Source organism: Acromyrmex echinatior, chromosome 2, assembly GCF_024713525.1.
Source record: "Acromyrmex echinatior isolate Ae372 chromosome 2, ASM2471352v2, whole genome shotgun sequence".
NCBI classification, from domain to species: Eukaryota; Metazoa; Arthropoda; class Insecta; order Hymenoptera; family Formicidae; genus Acromyrmex; species Acromyrmex echinatior.
This window is the reverse complement of record NC_141853.1, coordinates 12417600-12431260: the sequence shown is the minus strand read 5'-3', so window position 1 is coordinate 12431260 and position 13661 is coordinate 12417600. Positions and strand designations below refer to the sequence as shown.

At 30.7% G+C, this 13661-nt stretch overlaps 4 protein-coding genes across 15 annotated transcripts in view; 3 read left to right on the top strand and 1 right to left on the bottom strand.

Moving 5' to 3' along the window:
* Window positions 1-54: 54 nt before the first annotated feature.
* Window positions 55-4743, top strand: bwa (alkaline ceramidase). Of its 2 annotated transcripts, XM_087403635.1 has the most exons (5): window positions 55-1257; window positions 1959-1991; window positions 2501-2657; window positions 2807-3044; window positions 3198-4743. In XM_087403635.1, exons 1-5 carry the CDS (start codon window positions 1165-1167, stop codon window positions 3517-3519), a joined length of 843 nt encoding a protein of 280 aa, XP_087259761.1. In that variant the 5' UTR covers window positions 55-1164; the 3' UTR covers window positions 3520-4743. The 2 variants fall into 2 exon arrangements, with proteins under 2 accessions (XP_087259761.1, XP_011065594.1); XM_011067292.2 differs by lacking the exon at window positions 1959-1991 and having other exon boundaries at window positions 351-1257.
* purple (6-pyruvoyl tetrahydrobiopterin synthase purple) lies at window positions 4600-11537 on the bottom strand. Of its 2 annotated transcripts, none has more exons than XM_011067290.2 (4): window positions 11172-11537; window positions 6516-6699; window positions 5409-5488; window positions 4600-5073 (listed from the first exon to the last, which is right to left on the bottom strand). In XM_011067290.2, the coding sequence occupies exons 2-4, from the start codon at window positions 6596-6598 to the stop codon at window positions 4769-4771; spliced, it is 468 nt and encodes a 155-aa protein (XP_011065592.1). In that variant the 5' UTR covers window positions 6599-6699; window positions 11172-11537; the 3' UTR covers window positions 4600-4768. The 2 variants fall into 2 exon arrangements, with proteins under 2 accessions (XP_011065592.1, XP_011065591.1); XM_011067289.2 differs by having other exon boundaries at window positions 11154-11536.
* LOC105152815 (uncharacterized) lies at window positions 6708-10953 on the top strand. 5 transcript variants are annotated; one of them, XM_087403627.1, is made up of 9 exons: window positions 6708-7004; window positions 7103-7610; window positions 7808-7875; window positions 8099-8133; window positions 8260-8356; window positions 8692-8747; window positions 8832-9121; window positions 9197-9468; window positions 9565-10953. In XM_087403627.1, the coding sequence occupies exons 2-9, from the start codon at window positions 7542-7544 to the stop codon at window positions 10157-10159; spliced, it is 1482 nt and encodes a 493-aa protein (XP_087259753.1). In that variant the 5' UTR covers window positions 6708-7004; window positions 7103-7541; the 3' UTR covers window positions 10160-10953. The 5 variants fall into 5 exon arrangements, with proteins under 5 accessions (XP_087259753.1, XP_087259755.1, XP_087259754.1 ...); XM_087403629.1 differs by having other exon boundaries at window positions 6708-7317; window positions 7539-7610; XM_087403628.1 differs by having other exon boundaries at window positions 6708-7317; window positions 7380-7610.
* Window positions 11538-11892: 355 nt separating the features above from the next.
* Arp2 (Actin-related protein 2) overlaps window positions 11893-13661 on the top strand; it is a 4209-nt gene continuing 2440 nt past the window's right edge. Inside the window, exons 1-5 of one of the 6 annotated variants that reach the window (XM_011067281.2) lie at window positions 11893-12102; window positions 12174-12338; window positions 12486-12596; window positions 13026-13043; window positions 13521-13538. In XM_011067281.2, the coding sequence (XP_011065583.1) occupies window positions 12291-12338; window positions 12486-12596; window positions 13026-13043; window positions 13521-13538 (195 nt within the window). In that variant the 5' untranslated portion in view covers window positions 11893-12102; window positions 12174-12290. Of the gene's footprint in view, window positions 12103-12173; window positions 12339-12485; window positions 12597-13025; window positions 13044-13091; window positions 13207-13520; window positions 13539-13661 lie in introns of those variants that run through there. The other 5 variants (XM_011067282.2, XM_011067283.2, XM_011067284.2 and 2 more) reach the window with 5 other exon arrangements.

Below are 13661 nucleotides of genomic sequence, written 5' to 3'. Positions count from 1 at the left end.
CGTCGTCATTTCTCTGATATTTGATAATATATATCTCTGGTCCGTGATTGCAATCATCTCTGCGAATTTGGTGCATTTCGAAACATCTCGCAGGGAAAAGTTTTATTTGCAGTATCCAACTATGGTCAACGCAATGCTACAAATGTTTTAAAGCAATTTTTGATTGGTCAATTTGTAAAATTCTTTTTTTTAATTGATCAAACGCTTCAAAGCATTGTAATGAGATTTTGATCGCAAGCCTATGTATCACAATCTTTGGGTGCGTTCAAGAATTACGTCTAGATAACTCTGGGTATGCACTTTTGATATAATATACGTGACATAAACTGTAGCCTAGAATTATATCTGTACATAATTCCTGAATACACCCCTTCGGTAGCGTTGCGTGTACAGTTCACTGCGCATATAAATTGCAATCTCCGATTGCAATGTGATCTTTTGTTTTGAAAATAAGATGATTCATATCGATAATAAGTATGATTCAAGGATTCCAAGGTGCTTTTTCAGCTGATGATTTCCGTGAAAGTTTCTACCATATTAATATAAAAAGAAAGCTCATAAAGATAGAAAAAGTAATTCAGCGAAATACTAGCTGAATACATTCTTCCTGGCCGTTAATCGCAGCAATCGCAGTTTACGATCGCAGTTCGTCCAAGTTGGTCCAAGTTGGTCGTAATCAGTAGTAGTGGTATGTTGTGCGCGAGCGCACATTTATCTATCCTTCTCCACGATGTAAAAACTGGGAACGGCGTGGGTATTTAGCTGGCGAGCGGGGATCAGCGGAGTCAATTCTGATTCTGGTACTTCTAGTTAGTTCGCACTGTCCACAGTCGCACTTCGTAGTTAGTTACGTGCAGCTATTTTATTGTTATCAATCGTCACGTCGTATGCCGTTAGTCATTCGTGAGTAATCGTGAATGTTTGTGTGAGATGTAACGTAAACCAAGAACAAAATACGCATTTCTATTCTTTTTATGCAAGCGGAATCGCACGGCATTTATTGCGCGCGTGAATTGTACAGAAGTGTTTATTATTTGAGCGCGAGAGGTCGATCCAGGCCGATCAGGCTTATATGATTACGTGAGGGACCAAGCTTAATAGATAATCTCTCGATCTACCAATTCAAGCAGCTTGAATTATCCGGAGATTTGCTGAATAGCAATCATGTGGAAACCCTTCGAACATGGCAGTTCGCCCGTAGATTGGTGTGAGCGCAACTACAACATCTCTCCTAGCATCGCCGAGTTTATGAACACGGTTCGTATTGCGCGTTTTGTTTACACGCTGTTTATGCGCGTGTATGGACCTTTCTTTGTTCGAATAATAAGTGAAAATGATTCTACCTGGACGAGAAAGTCCAGTATACTTTTTGAGTCACGAGAATTGCAATTCGATGGAATTTTAATTATGTGATTGGCCCGAAAATAAGGAGCTTTCTTCTAGAGATTGAGGAATAATTTATCTCGAAGAGATATTTAATGTTGAAAATTATATAAATTTAAATGATAATAAGTTTCCGGGTGTTTTGCACGAGGGAAACAGTTTGACAGATAGTTTTTTTGCACAAGACAAATTTTACATTTGTAAAATGTCAAATAATTTATAGGTAAAAGTGTCATAAATTAGACATAACGCTTGTGATAAGGAAATCCATACTACTTTATAAGCAAGATAAAAGATACACAGCTATTTTTTTTAAATTCTAAATAGGAATTTATTCTTTCTACACAAAAATTCAACCATGAGAATTGAAATCCGATTGAATTACAATTGAGAATTATGGAATGACAACTTTTTTTCAAGATAAAAGTACAAGTGGATAATAAAGTCTTAATGTCCAATATTTTCTAAATTAGTCATAAAAATACTTAATAATAATATTTTCTAAATTAGTCATAAAAATACTTAATAATTAATATTCAGAGTTACATTGACTCAAGTATATAAATGATTTCCAGTTTTTTGTCGAGACAGGTAATTTTTTGCTCGAGGTAAGTTCTAAGTATATCGACAATTTCATAGGTCAAAGTTAATTAGATCCGAGACTAAAGCTTGTTATGTAATTACAAATAATGAAATTACATTATTAAACAGAACAAATATATATACTAGAAAGGTAATAAGATAACAATACATTTATACCTATACAAAGACAAGGAAGAATATAGTTAATTTGTGTATCTTGATTCATTATTTCTTATCTCCAATAACTCTGATATATAATGAGCCTTTATCTTCATCTAGAAATTTTATCGCTTTAATATAAACGGAACTTGTTTGTTATTGAAAACAGTTTTATCTGGAACTAAATTTCATATTTTAGATCAATGGAACATGATATTATATTTCTGCTAAATATAGTTTATGCAAATACAAGACCATTTTTCGCACAGAACTTTTTTAAATCATGATGAATTATATTGGAAAAATAAATATGCAAATATAGAAAAGGAGTAGTATATCTTTCATTGTTTAATCATCTATTGTTTTTATTTTCTAGTTTAGCAATGTGGTCTTCGTGTTGCTTCCACCCGTGCTCATGCACCTATTTAGAGACTATGCACGTTTTGTGAATCCAGGAATTCATGTGTTCTGGTTTTTATTGATGATAGTTGGACTTACTAGCGCATATTTTCATGCTACTTTGTCTTTGATAGGTGAGAATTCCAAGTATCAATTTACTACTTAACAACTCACAACAAAAAGAATGCTATTTAAAAGTATTTGTCGAGATGTATGTATTTGCTTAATTAGTAAAATTGATATTTATGTTGCGTTTAGCTAATCTTGTGCATATATGCGATAGGTCAACTATTAGATGAATTGTCTATTTTGTGGGTGTATATGGCAGGCTTCTGTATGTTCTTTCCCAGAAGATATTTCCCCAATGTCGTACATAATGACAGAAAGCTCTTCTCTATATGCGCAACGTTGCCCACTTTAATCGCCACCGGCTTGGCCTTGATATATCCGGCTATAAATGCTTTCGCATTAATGAGCCTGGGTGTACCGGCGATTGGATTCTTGATCATGGAACTGAAGAGGTAATTTCTTCGTACACATATTCAATATAGAATATTACGTGGATTTGAAAAGAGAAACTCCAATAATGATTAATATGATGCAAACGTAAGAATATATTTGATGTAAAAATCACATAGAATAACATTGTAAACGATGTCTTAAAAAATTTGAAGGACTACCTCGGTAAGAGTGTACAGACTAGGGTTGCGATGCGGCGTCATGTGGATACTAGCGGTGGTCTGTTGGCTAAACGATCGTCTGTTCTGCGATACCTGGTTGAATCTAAATTTCCCATATCTCCATGCATTGTGGCATTTGTTTATCTTCATTGCGAGTTACACTGCGGCGGTACTCTTTGCGTATTTCGCCGTGCAAGATGAGAAGCCGCAGCAGTCTCCAGTGCTCAAGTATTGGCCCAGGGACAATTTTGAACTCGGTATACCGTACGTGACTATTCGAAGTTACATCAAGTCGAATTACAGTATGAATATATAGCTCTTATAATAATTTCGAGAGCACTAATACTGTAATGCATTATTATTTATTACGCAATAGTATACTTGGTGCAACTATAGCAATATTTAGCGTTTAAATGTGCAGATGTTTGACGTGATGTCCCGTGATTTACGTAAACATTAATTTTATCATATTTTATGCTATATCTCATTTTAAAGAATTGATTATAAAATGTCTTTAAGACGAATTAAATTTTACATTGTAAGAAAAAATATGAAAATATGATATAAAGAAATCTCTACATAACTGGCATAGTGAATACTTATGATTTAGTGATAATTTCAGAAGTCACTATAAATGAGCATATGTAATACTTGATTCGAGATTAATTTATTATTATTATATATGTCTTTTGAATTATTGTTTTAAAGATTATACGTTTTATTTATTTAACATTTAAAATAACTGAAAATATCAATGATTAATAAGCGAATTACATGTCTCATAGTAGCCTAATATCTCTACCTGATAATTAGCTTTCCTCCTGGTTATATTAATTATTAAAGTGTTTCCTATAAAAATCTGGAATTGTTTTATAACGAATATTTTTTGTTACATTATAAACGATGTAATAAGTAATTCTGTACATAATTAAAAGTAGCGTATATAAAAATGATTAATTCCTTATGCGAAGAGATTATAAAATCGCAGATATTTATTACATATATACATTAGCGAATTAGAAATTATTTATGGAATGATTATATTGTGATATGTACTCTTGTTAACTTTTTTACAAAGGACTATTTTATAAATGTGCTATAATACACAAATCATCACTAAGAATACACATGCGTGTGTATTTTATATTTTCAAGTACCGGAAACATGTAAAGATGTAACATAGATACATATTAATTAATAGTGTCCTATTAATTAAATTCTAATTAGAATAGAATCTCAAAATTCTAACGACCATCTTAGATATAAGACTACATATGTGTGTGCATTAAAAGAAACATATTACGGTAAAGGATTTAATTTTTTGCGATATTGTAGAGTGTAATTACAATTATCTGCTACAACTACTCTGTTTTATTTAAAAAAATTATGATGAAACTGGAATGTTGAATTTTATATATTATCCATATAATGCATAATTTACATATATTATTTTCGATTGTTTTAATGTAATTAAATATTATAGAAATTATGTAATTGTATTATACAAACGTAATAAAAAAATCACATGAGAGATGAATAAGTCTGTATAATATAATAATTAATAATTAAGAAGCAGCAGGTACATTTTCATCGTACTCCCCCCTAAAACACATAACATTTTTGTCAGTTTCGTGGACTTTTACTTCATACAACAATTCGGGATTGGACATGTGCTTTTTTAACTCATTGAAAATATATATAGCGACATTCTCGGTCGTTGAAACCGTTTTATGGAAGTAGTCTACTTGTTTGTCTATATTTTTGTGATCCATCTTATCCATCAACACCTTTTGCATGCAGTCCTTTAAATCTTCCAAATTCATGACCATTCCTGTTAACGGATTCACAGGTCCGCGGACGGTTACTTCCACTAAAAGTTAAATTAATTTTATCCCGATTTCATGCGTAAGATCCCATACATTAAAAAATTTAACATTAAAGTTCAAAAGTTGAAAGAATTCAAAAACAATAATGTCCAACCTCTTAGCAAGAACGTTATCTTTTTCTTACAGTTTTAAAAATTTATGTATTAAACGATTTTAATTAAATTAGACCTTCTAAATGTCAAGCTTCCGCTAGGAAAAGAAAAAAAATTAATTCGATGAAAAAATATGATCGGTATTTTTTTAGGTATATTATTTAAGATTGATCTTGTGTTCGCCTAGTATGTAAACAACGAAGTGATAAACTGATAATACACATTACCATTGTAATTGTGACCATGACTCCAAACATTGTTGCACTTTCCGTATATCACTTCATTCTCGTGCTCGCTTAGGAATGGGCTAAAATTATAAATTCTTTAAATCAGTACGATGTTTTAAACAAAATCTTCCTTTGATCAATTCAATGAATTGATTTTTTTTCTCTAAAAAAGAGCTTAATATATATAATTATACATACAATGAAAACAAAAAGTATTCGTACAAAGAAATTTTTTATAAAAAAAGTCTTATTTGTAGAAAATAAACATTAATTAACAATTTTATACGATGAATACATTCTGTTCTTACATTGACAAACGAATTTCGCATATATTCTTAATTTTAAAAGCTAAATTTCTCAACTGTACGTATACTTTTTGAGCATATAAACAATACAATTTTTAATTTTCGCTAATTTTTCAGATGATATATTTTCTATAATTAATACACATCTTTTTGATATATATAATTTTATAAGAAACATACAGTCTATTTTATTCTTTATGAATAAATTGTTAATTACCCAGCAAGAAATGATCGTCAATTAAACCTTGAATCGAATGAAATTGGTGTTGAAATCATCATATCGATGTTAAATCAACACTCATTTCTCGCTCGATAATATTTATTTTCAAAAAATAACGTTCTTTTAAAAAATATTTTCTCTACGAATACATTTTGCATTCGCTGTATATATAATTTTTTTCGTATGTAAAAATAACAGTTTTTTTAGCTTTTAACAATAGACATGAAGACCGAGTACGAAATTTCTTTTATTTAAATACAAAACTATTATAGAACGTAAATATATCAAAGTTCGAAGACCGGTTAGTGTCTAATTATCTTTTAAATGATTGAAAAACGATTAATTCTTTACAAAAATAATTTTCTGGGATTTAATGAGAAGAAGTTTTTTATTAATGATATTTCAAGTTATTTAATTTTAAGATTTAATTCGAACATCGCATAATATTCCAGGAAATCGTATGCTCGCAATGAACAAGAAGCGTTCTCTCTCCCTGAGAATAATTCTTCGATCAGTAGATCGTGAAATTTTTAAATGTTCGTTATCAAAGATTCATTCTATTCACCAACTCGATTCACGCACCTGTGTAAACGATGGCAGCAAGATATCTGTGCCTTGCGAGTCAAATAAGCGATCGGCCTTCTTTCACTATTTGGAATCTCCATTCTCCAATTAACGGGAACACGCAGATACAAAGCTCAGGATATGTTGTAAATAATGAAAAAAATGTTCCTTTCGGTGAATGCTTCGGCGATGACCGCAACAGCTGGAAATCGACATAATTATTAGAATAATCAGAGATTTCTGTGAATAATTGTCTAACAAAAAACACAGTATATAACGATGAATCAGAAATCTATTTTAGACAGCTGAGTCTGTGGAAAATAGATTCTACAAAGTGCCTGCTGTAAATTATGTCGGCAAAATACCAGTAAAAATATAACAAAATCTTGCTAACGGAATATGATAGCAGATTTATTGTGAAAGCTGAACAAAATCTCTGTTATATTCTAACTATTTTTAAATATCAAATAATGTTAAATTGAAAAATCATATATATATATATAATATGTACGTATAATAATATATAATATATATTATATGATATATACATCAATTTTTAATTTGCAGTTCTTTTAATTAAACGTTTTAGTATTTTATGATTTCAGATAACATTTCTTGTAAAAAAATCGCAGAAAATGCTAAGAACGCTTAATTATGCCAGTATTAAGCATTAAACGCTAAATGTAAGATATTCGTAAAATAGGTATCAAATTGGTAGAGTCGAAGTTCATAATCCTGATATTGATATATTATGTACAGTATTGCTCGTGGATATCAAGAAGCAAAACATCGATAAAAAATATTTATATCTCTCGATGAGGTTAGTAAAGTTGTTGTTGCAATGTTTCTTTCAAAATTTAATGGAACGATATTTACAAATAGATCTTTGACGTCAATGTAATGTTCGATTTCGAAAGCAAAATATTTTTCTTCTGCGAGCATGGTTGTTTTCATCTATTATTGCTACAATTGCTACGCAGTTCAGTCGTGAAGACATACACATCTTTTTAATCGTTCTAATAGATTTTCTTGTTGCTGTAGAGCATGGACTTACAAGATATAGAAAAATATTACATTAATCTAGACTATGAAGAATTGAAGAGTAAAAAAAAAGTAAGTACTTAGATCTCACGTATATATGAACAGATTGCTAATAGACTGCTACGTATATATGACAGATTGCTAAAAATTTACCGTTGAAAATGGAAATTTTTTTGGCCAAAGAAAAAGATCTTATCACTCTTGATAAAAATGAGAAAAAAAAATCTGATCACACTCTTGTTATAATGTCTCCTTACATTCATTTTCAGAAAGCATCAAAAAAAATATATGCTATGTGCAAGGAGATAAAATTAAAGCATGAAACTTTTGTGAATAGGTAAAAACATTAAATTGGCATTTAATCTTATCGCGAACGATACGACAAAAATTACAGCTAAAAGTAAAAATCTATCTTTGTTCCTATTATCTTTAATTGCTTTTTACAATTGTAGACTCGAAAAGACAGTATTAATGTTAGAGAACCATATGCCTTTTTTCAAATCTATTTGTAATCACACAGATATACCTGAAGCTATTGTAACATATATAAATTATTACAGAATAAACATACATAAATCTAATCGTAATAAAACAGGTAATATTATATTTATAATTATAAAAATATTTCATTAATGCTCATTTCTTAACATTTTACTTCGTTTATAAATAAGAATAGATTGTGTTTGTCTCTTAATTTTGTTATTTTTTTTTTTTTTTTTAGAAAAGGTTAAACAAGAAATTGTTTGGACGTTAATACTGACACTTTTTAATTTTTGCACAAGAAATGACGTACAATATTTTTTGGAAACTTACATCATGTAATTATCTAATTGAAATTCATTCTATTATCAAATACTTATTGAATATATTAATCGATTCATATTTTCTTTTTGTGTTAAAATTATTGTAAATATTATTATACACATCTTGTGTTTTATAGAGAGAGCATTTCAAAAGTCTTTATACATTATTTTATAAATTTTATTGCGAAAATAGCTGTAATATAATCAACAATTTTTCTCTTGTTCTATATTATATCTTGTTATATAATTTTTCTCTTGCTTTATATTTTATTTTAAAAATTGAATGAATTTTGAATTAAAAAATGTATCTCATAATTTTCGAAATAGTTTGATATTATTTTATATTTTAGCACAAATTCGTTAGCAGATAATAAGCTATATGAGAAGTATAAAAACCTACTTTCACGTAAGAGAAACAGATTTAAGATTTAATTTAAAAATATGTTTTTGTATGTGCCTTTAATAAAATTGTTTTAAATTTTATATATAGGTCAGATCTTTGAAATAATACTCCTAGCCGATTCGGATTTATATGCAGTTATTAAATATTTAAAGATATCAGAAAGCATTCGAAACTTAAGTAAAATATGGGTACCAGAACCAATAAAAGGCAATTTTTTGTCACTTATGTATAAAACTTTTGACAATTTTATTTATCTTATTCATATATTTAAATCTAAGCAAGAATTACTTACACCTCCTACATCTTATGAAATAAACATAACATCCATATGGTCTGAAGATATTGTGGCTGCAAAAAATTTAGCAACATCCTTAGATGTATGTATATTTTAATTGTATAGCAACAATATTATCGAATTGTTTTCAAACGTTAATGATTTTTCTTTTTAACAGAGAAATATTGTCCTCATAAATACGCTGGATATCTATGAGACAATGATAGTTATGCCTTATATAGAATTATTCAAGATGCCATTCTGTAAGCTCAATGTTACTGAAAAACCTTACATAATAAACTTGATAAAGCCAATATGTTCGAAAAAAAGGCCTGTGCCCGCAAATCCGATTTATAATTATATGTTTTATGACGGTACATGGCAAAAGCCTGTACAAAATACTTATTGGTTACATAATAACACTAATATACTAAGAGCGAGTGCAACAAAGTATATATCTTGCCTAATTTCAACCAATGATAAATGTTAAATTTAAGAAATTCAATAATGATTTCTAACAAATTTTCAATTTCTATATTATTCTAGAGATGATATGTACAGATGTTTTGCATCAGCTAAAAAAGGATTCAAAATCTGGAGTGAACTGTCCATTGAATCCAGAATGCAAATATTATCCAAGTTCGCATCTTTATTGGAATACATTAGGTATCTCAAACTAATGAAATTACTGTATCTCTTGTGCATACTGTATCTTACTTTTGCTGTTTTTTTTCTTTTTTTTAGTAAACCCGAATTGTCGCAAATAGTATTCAAGTGGATAAAATTTCCATACTGGTATAAGAATTCATTGCAGCCTCAAAGTGGACGATCCTTGTTGGTAAGAATCCGTAAGCCGAAAGGTGTCATCACGCTTATGGAAAAGAAAGAAATAAATCTGTTTCGCAAATTGACACAGAATTTAATAATCGGCAATTCCGTCATCGTGATATGTACCGCAAACTCATGCAATATAATACAATATTGCAATTTGTTTTTATCATCTGGGATACCTCCAGGCGTTGTAAATATGTTGACGTACGAGAGCATACAGCCTTTAAATGAATTATGCTATGACGCGGTCGATTTCAATGAAATTTATTATCAATTTACCATAAGTAAGCAAATTGCAACCATGATTTAGAAATTTTATTGTATCCTGTACAGATGTATGCATTGTAGCAACATTGCAACGTTCCAATAATACTGCAGCAAGCTTCTGTGCAATATGCATTGTTAGAAATGTAACCACGAGCTTCCTTTATGTATAAATGAAGCTCGTGGTTACGAACGAAATTAAAAGTAATGAATGATTTAAGTTACAATAGTTACTTAAATGAACGTTACTTAAATTTACGAAATTTAATGTACTTTTAACATAATTTGATGAAAAGTACATTAAATTTCATAAATTTTCATGAAAAATACAATAAATTTTATGTACACTGTTAGAAGTGTAACCATGAACTTCCTTTAAATTAAAGAAACTCGTGGTTGTGAACAAAATTAAAAGTAATGAACGTGTACATTAAATTTATTATATTTAATGTACTTTTAATACAATTTTATGAAAAATACATAAAATAAATAAAATTACATATACACAAATATACTTTTCAATTAGAAATACATTAAATTTAATGTAATGTCATGTCAAATTAAGTTCAAATTTGCAATACTTAATTAAAAGTGCATTACTTAATTAAAAGTTAATGAAATTTAAGAACATTTCTAACAATGTGGATCGTATTTAATACTTGTGATGAAGTTATCAAAATGCTGATAAATACTCAAATAAACAAATTCCTTATATATATTCGATTTTATTTTGAGACTACTTATAATATTTTATTGTGGATACGTAGATACTTTTATGTATAAAAAGATGATTTTTATCACTCATCAGAAATTTTTTTAAAATAAAGATTTACGATTGTATATATTTGCAATATATATTATGCTTCCAATTGATGTAAAAAGATTATGCGTCGCGATTAATGGTTAGAATCAATGCTCCAATATTATGTTTAATATTTCACGCGCATGAACAGAAATTTTCCCCTTCCCCTTACATCCTTATGGGATTATCCAATCCTCTACATTCGTAAATATTTGAATTATGTTAAAAAAAATTGAACCTGTTAAAATATATCCACCTGTAGATGCCTAACGCGTTCACGTCAGTTTCACGTGGAAGTGCCTTGAACCTAACCTAACCTAATCTAACTTAATCCGTTCTCCGCTCCGCACTCCACATCGTAAAAATTCGGAGCATTTGAGAGTTTTTTGTAGCTGCACCGTATTGAACTTCTGACAGTTCTATGGTCTGTTTTCTGTTCCTATACTAGCACTCTCTTTCTCACTTTCAACAAATATCAAACACATATCTCACTTTAAGTTTCAAAAGTGTACACTAGCCACAGAAAATAGATCTCTAGCATCTAAAATTAAGAGTACAATTAGACGTTGGAAAAGGAAGAAAAATTAAAGATACAAATATAGTTTTGCTATAGAAAACAAACGTTTCAGATTAGTTTTGAATTTTTGAACGTTTTAATTTTTCTTCTATTTGTCTAATATTTATATATAATTATCTAATTATAATTGTGCGTGTGCGTGTGCGTGTGCGTGTGTGTATATATCTCATTTCAAATGTGGAAAGAATTCCGCATTTATAAGAAATAGACCTAAAGTTGACCGCATGCGACTTTAACGCAAGCTCGCGTGCCATTGGCTCGGCGAACAGCAAGCTCATCAACCAATCACAGCTGAGAGTCTTGAAACGGCGGCCTAACTATTGGTTACCTCTCGGGAGTTCTCGTGTTCTCGACTATGATTGACGATGATTCGCTTGTCGCTTGAGCCGGGGTGGTCTTTTTTTTGTCTCTCACAACGATGGAAGCTTGCGGTTTGAGTTTACTCGGATCTGCTCGGATCTGCTCGTTCGCCCGCCGCCGTTCGTCGTGCGTGTTGAGTAAATTCACGTCCGAGGACGTCGATTATTTACCCTTTTTTTCCCTCCCTTTCTTTTTTTTTGCACTGGATTTCGCTACCCTTCGCGCAAATTCTTGACTGTGATACGAAACGGTAACTCTTGTCGAGAGTAACGTCTGTCGCTTTGGTGTTATGCACCGGTAACGCCCTGTAAACATCCGCAGGTATTAGTCACTCGATGGAGCTGGCGATATGAGAACTGTCTAAAGGATTGTGACAGATAGAGAAATATTCTTTTGACGAGATACGAGATACGGGATACGTAACTCTTCGAGATCGAGATGGACAGCAAAGGAAGGAAAATTATCGTCTGTGACAATGGTACCGGGGTAAGGCCGCTCGTCTCCCATTTACCTCACGCAAGGACCTCGTTCTTAATCTCTTAATTAAGAGAGGATGCACTGAATTAGACACGCGCTTCAAAACGATCGGATACTCTTACGTATTTCCGGCACCGATGTAGTTTTTCATTGCAGTTTGTCAAGTGCGGGTATGCCGGCGCAAACTTCCCGGCCCACATATTCCCGTCTATAGTCGGACGACCAATAATCAGAGCTGTCAACAAAATAGGCGATATCGACGTCAAGGTATGTAGGTACTTACGTTTGTTGCTTCAGGCTCGCGCACGAGCTTGTATATAAGGACACGGGGCCAGTAACTGCATTTTTATTTTATCTCTATACAAGTGCCCTGATAGTTGATGTTCGATTTACTGATATTGATTATTATCAATCCATTGATACTTGATCGTTTAATTTATCATAAAAGTTAACGTATGTAAAGCAAATGATACAACAGTTACATTTGTAAATGTAAAGTGAATCTTTATTTCGACTATAATCAATTTATGGAATTGTGTGAAAGATGAGAAGTATATATTTACGAAAAGCTCTAAGAGGTGTAATTTTTTGTGTATTGTTCAAGTTGTATATAAAGTCTATGATATTTTAAGCTTTAAATTGCTTGAGCGTGTTTATCAGTATTTAGACGATTAATAAGAACAATTGTATTTTCAGCAAGAATATTGCGTTCGTGTAAGTCTATTATATAGTATTACATCGTGTGCTCTCCCTGCCCCCCTAGCGCTTAAGTCCGACTGAAAATAATCTATGTGCTTGTCTCCACTGATGTAAATAAAAGTCACAGTTTGAGAGGCTAAAGATGTTTACTAATCGAAAGGGAATATGTATTTGAAATGTAAGATGAACATTATTCATTTAATTATTCAATGAATTTATTAACAATTTCTTGGAGCTATAATATTATCGTTAAGTGAATGATTTTATATTGTACTTAATAAATGTGTTCATTGTATTGGATACAATGTTTTTCTTGCGAGAGATCTTACAAATTTTTTATCGACATGTCTGTTTTGATAAAGCAAGATATGTCTCTACTAATATGTTTTTAGAATAATGTCGTTTATCTGCAATTGTGTTGGTACTTATGTACATGCTATACTTTTCCTATAATTATCTAATATATTTGTGTGCTTACATTTGCTCTCGTAGGATGTGCTTAACATGCCTGTAAGTTTATTGTACTTTTTTGATGCTATATATACATCCTTTACGTCAGTGTTTTAATGAAGAAGAATTTTTTTTCGACTGTAGGTGTGGGAGTAGTATCATATAATCCGGCAAACTTTTTCC

Bases quoted from the DNA above. Each gene is read 5' to 3' on its own strand.
- purple (XM_011067290.2), bottom strand. From the start codon at position 6,598: ATGGAGATTCCAAATAGTGAAAGAAGGCCGATCGCTTATTTGACTCGC. The intron at 5,489-6,515 runs GTGCGTGAATCG...TTATAATTTTAG, and splicing joins TGCTGCCATCGTTTACACAG to CCCATTCCTAAGCGAGCACG. The intron at 5,074-5,408 runs GTAATGTGTATT...TTTAACTTTTAG, and splicing joins TCATGGTCACAATTACAATG to TGGAAGTAACCGTCCGCGGA.
- LOC105152815 (XM_087403627.1), top strand. From the start codon at position 7,542: ATGGACTTACAAGATATAGAAAAATATTACATTAATCTAGACTATGAA. The intron at 8,134-8,259 runs GTAATATTATAT...TTTTTTTTTTAG, and splicing joins ATCTAATCGTAATAAAACAG to AAAAGGTTAAACAAGAAATT. The intron at 8,357-8,691 runs GTAATTATCTAA...TTTATATTTTAG, and splicing joins TTTTTGGAAACTTACATCAT to CACAAATTCGTTAGCAGATA.
- bwa (XM_087403635.1), top strand. From the start codon at position 1,165: ATGTGGAAACCCTTCGAACATGGCAGTTCGCCCGTAGATTGGTGTGAG. The intron at 1,992-2,500 runs GTAAGTTCTAAG...TTTATTTTCTAG, and splicing joins CAGGTAATTTTTTGCTCGAG to TTTAGCAATGTGGTCTTCGT. The intron at 3,045-3,197 runs GTAATTTCTTCG...AAAAATTTGAAG, and splicing joins TTGATCATGGAACTGAAGAG to GACTACCTCGGTAAGAGTGT.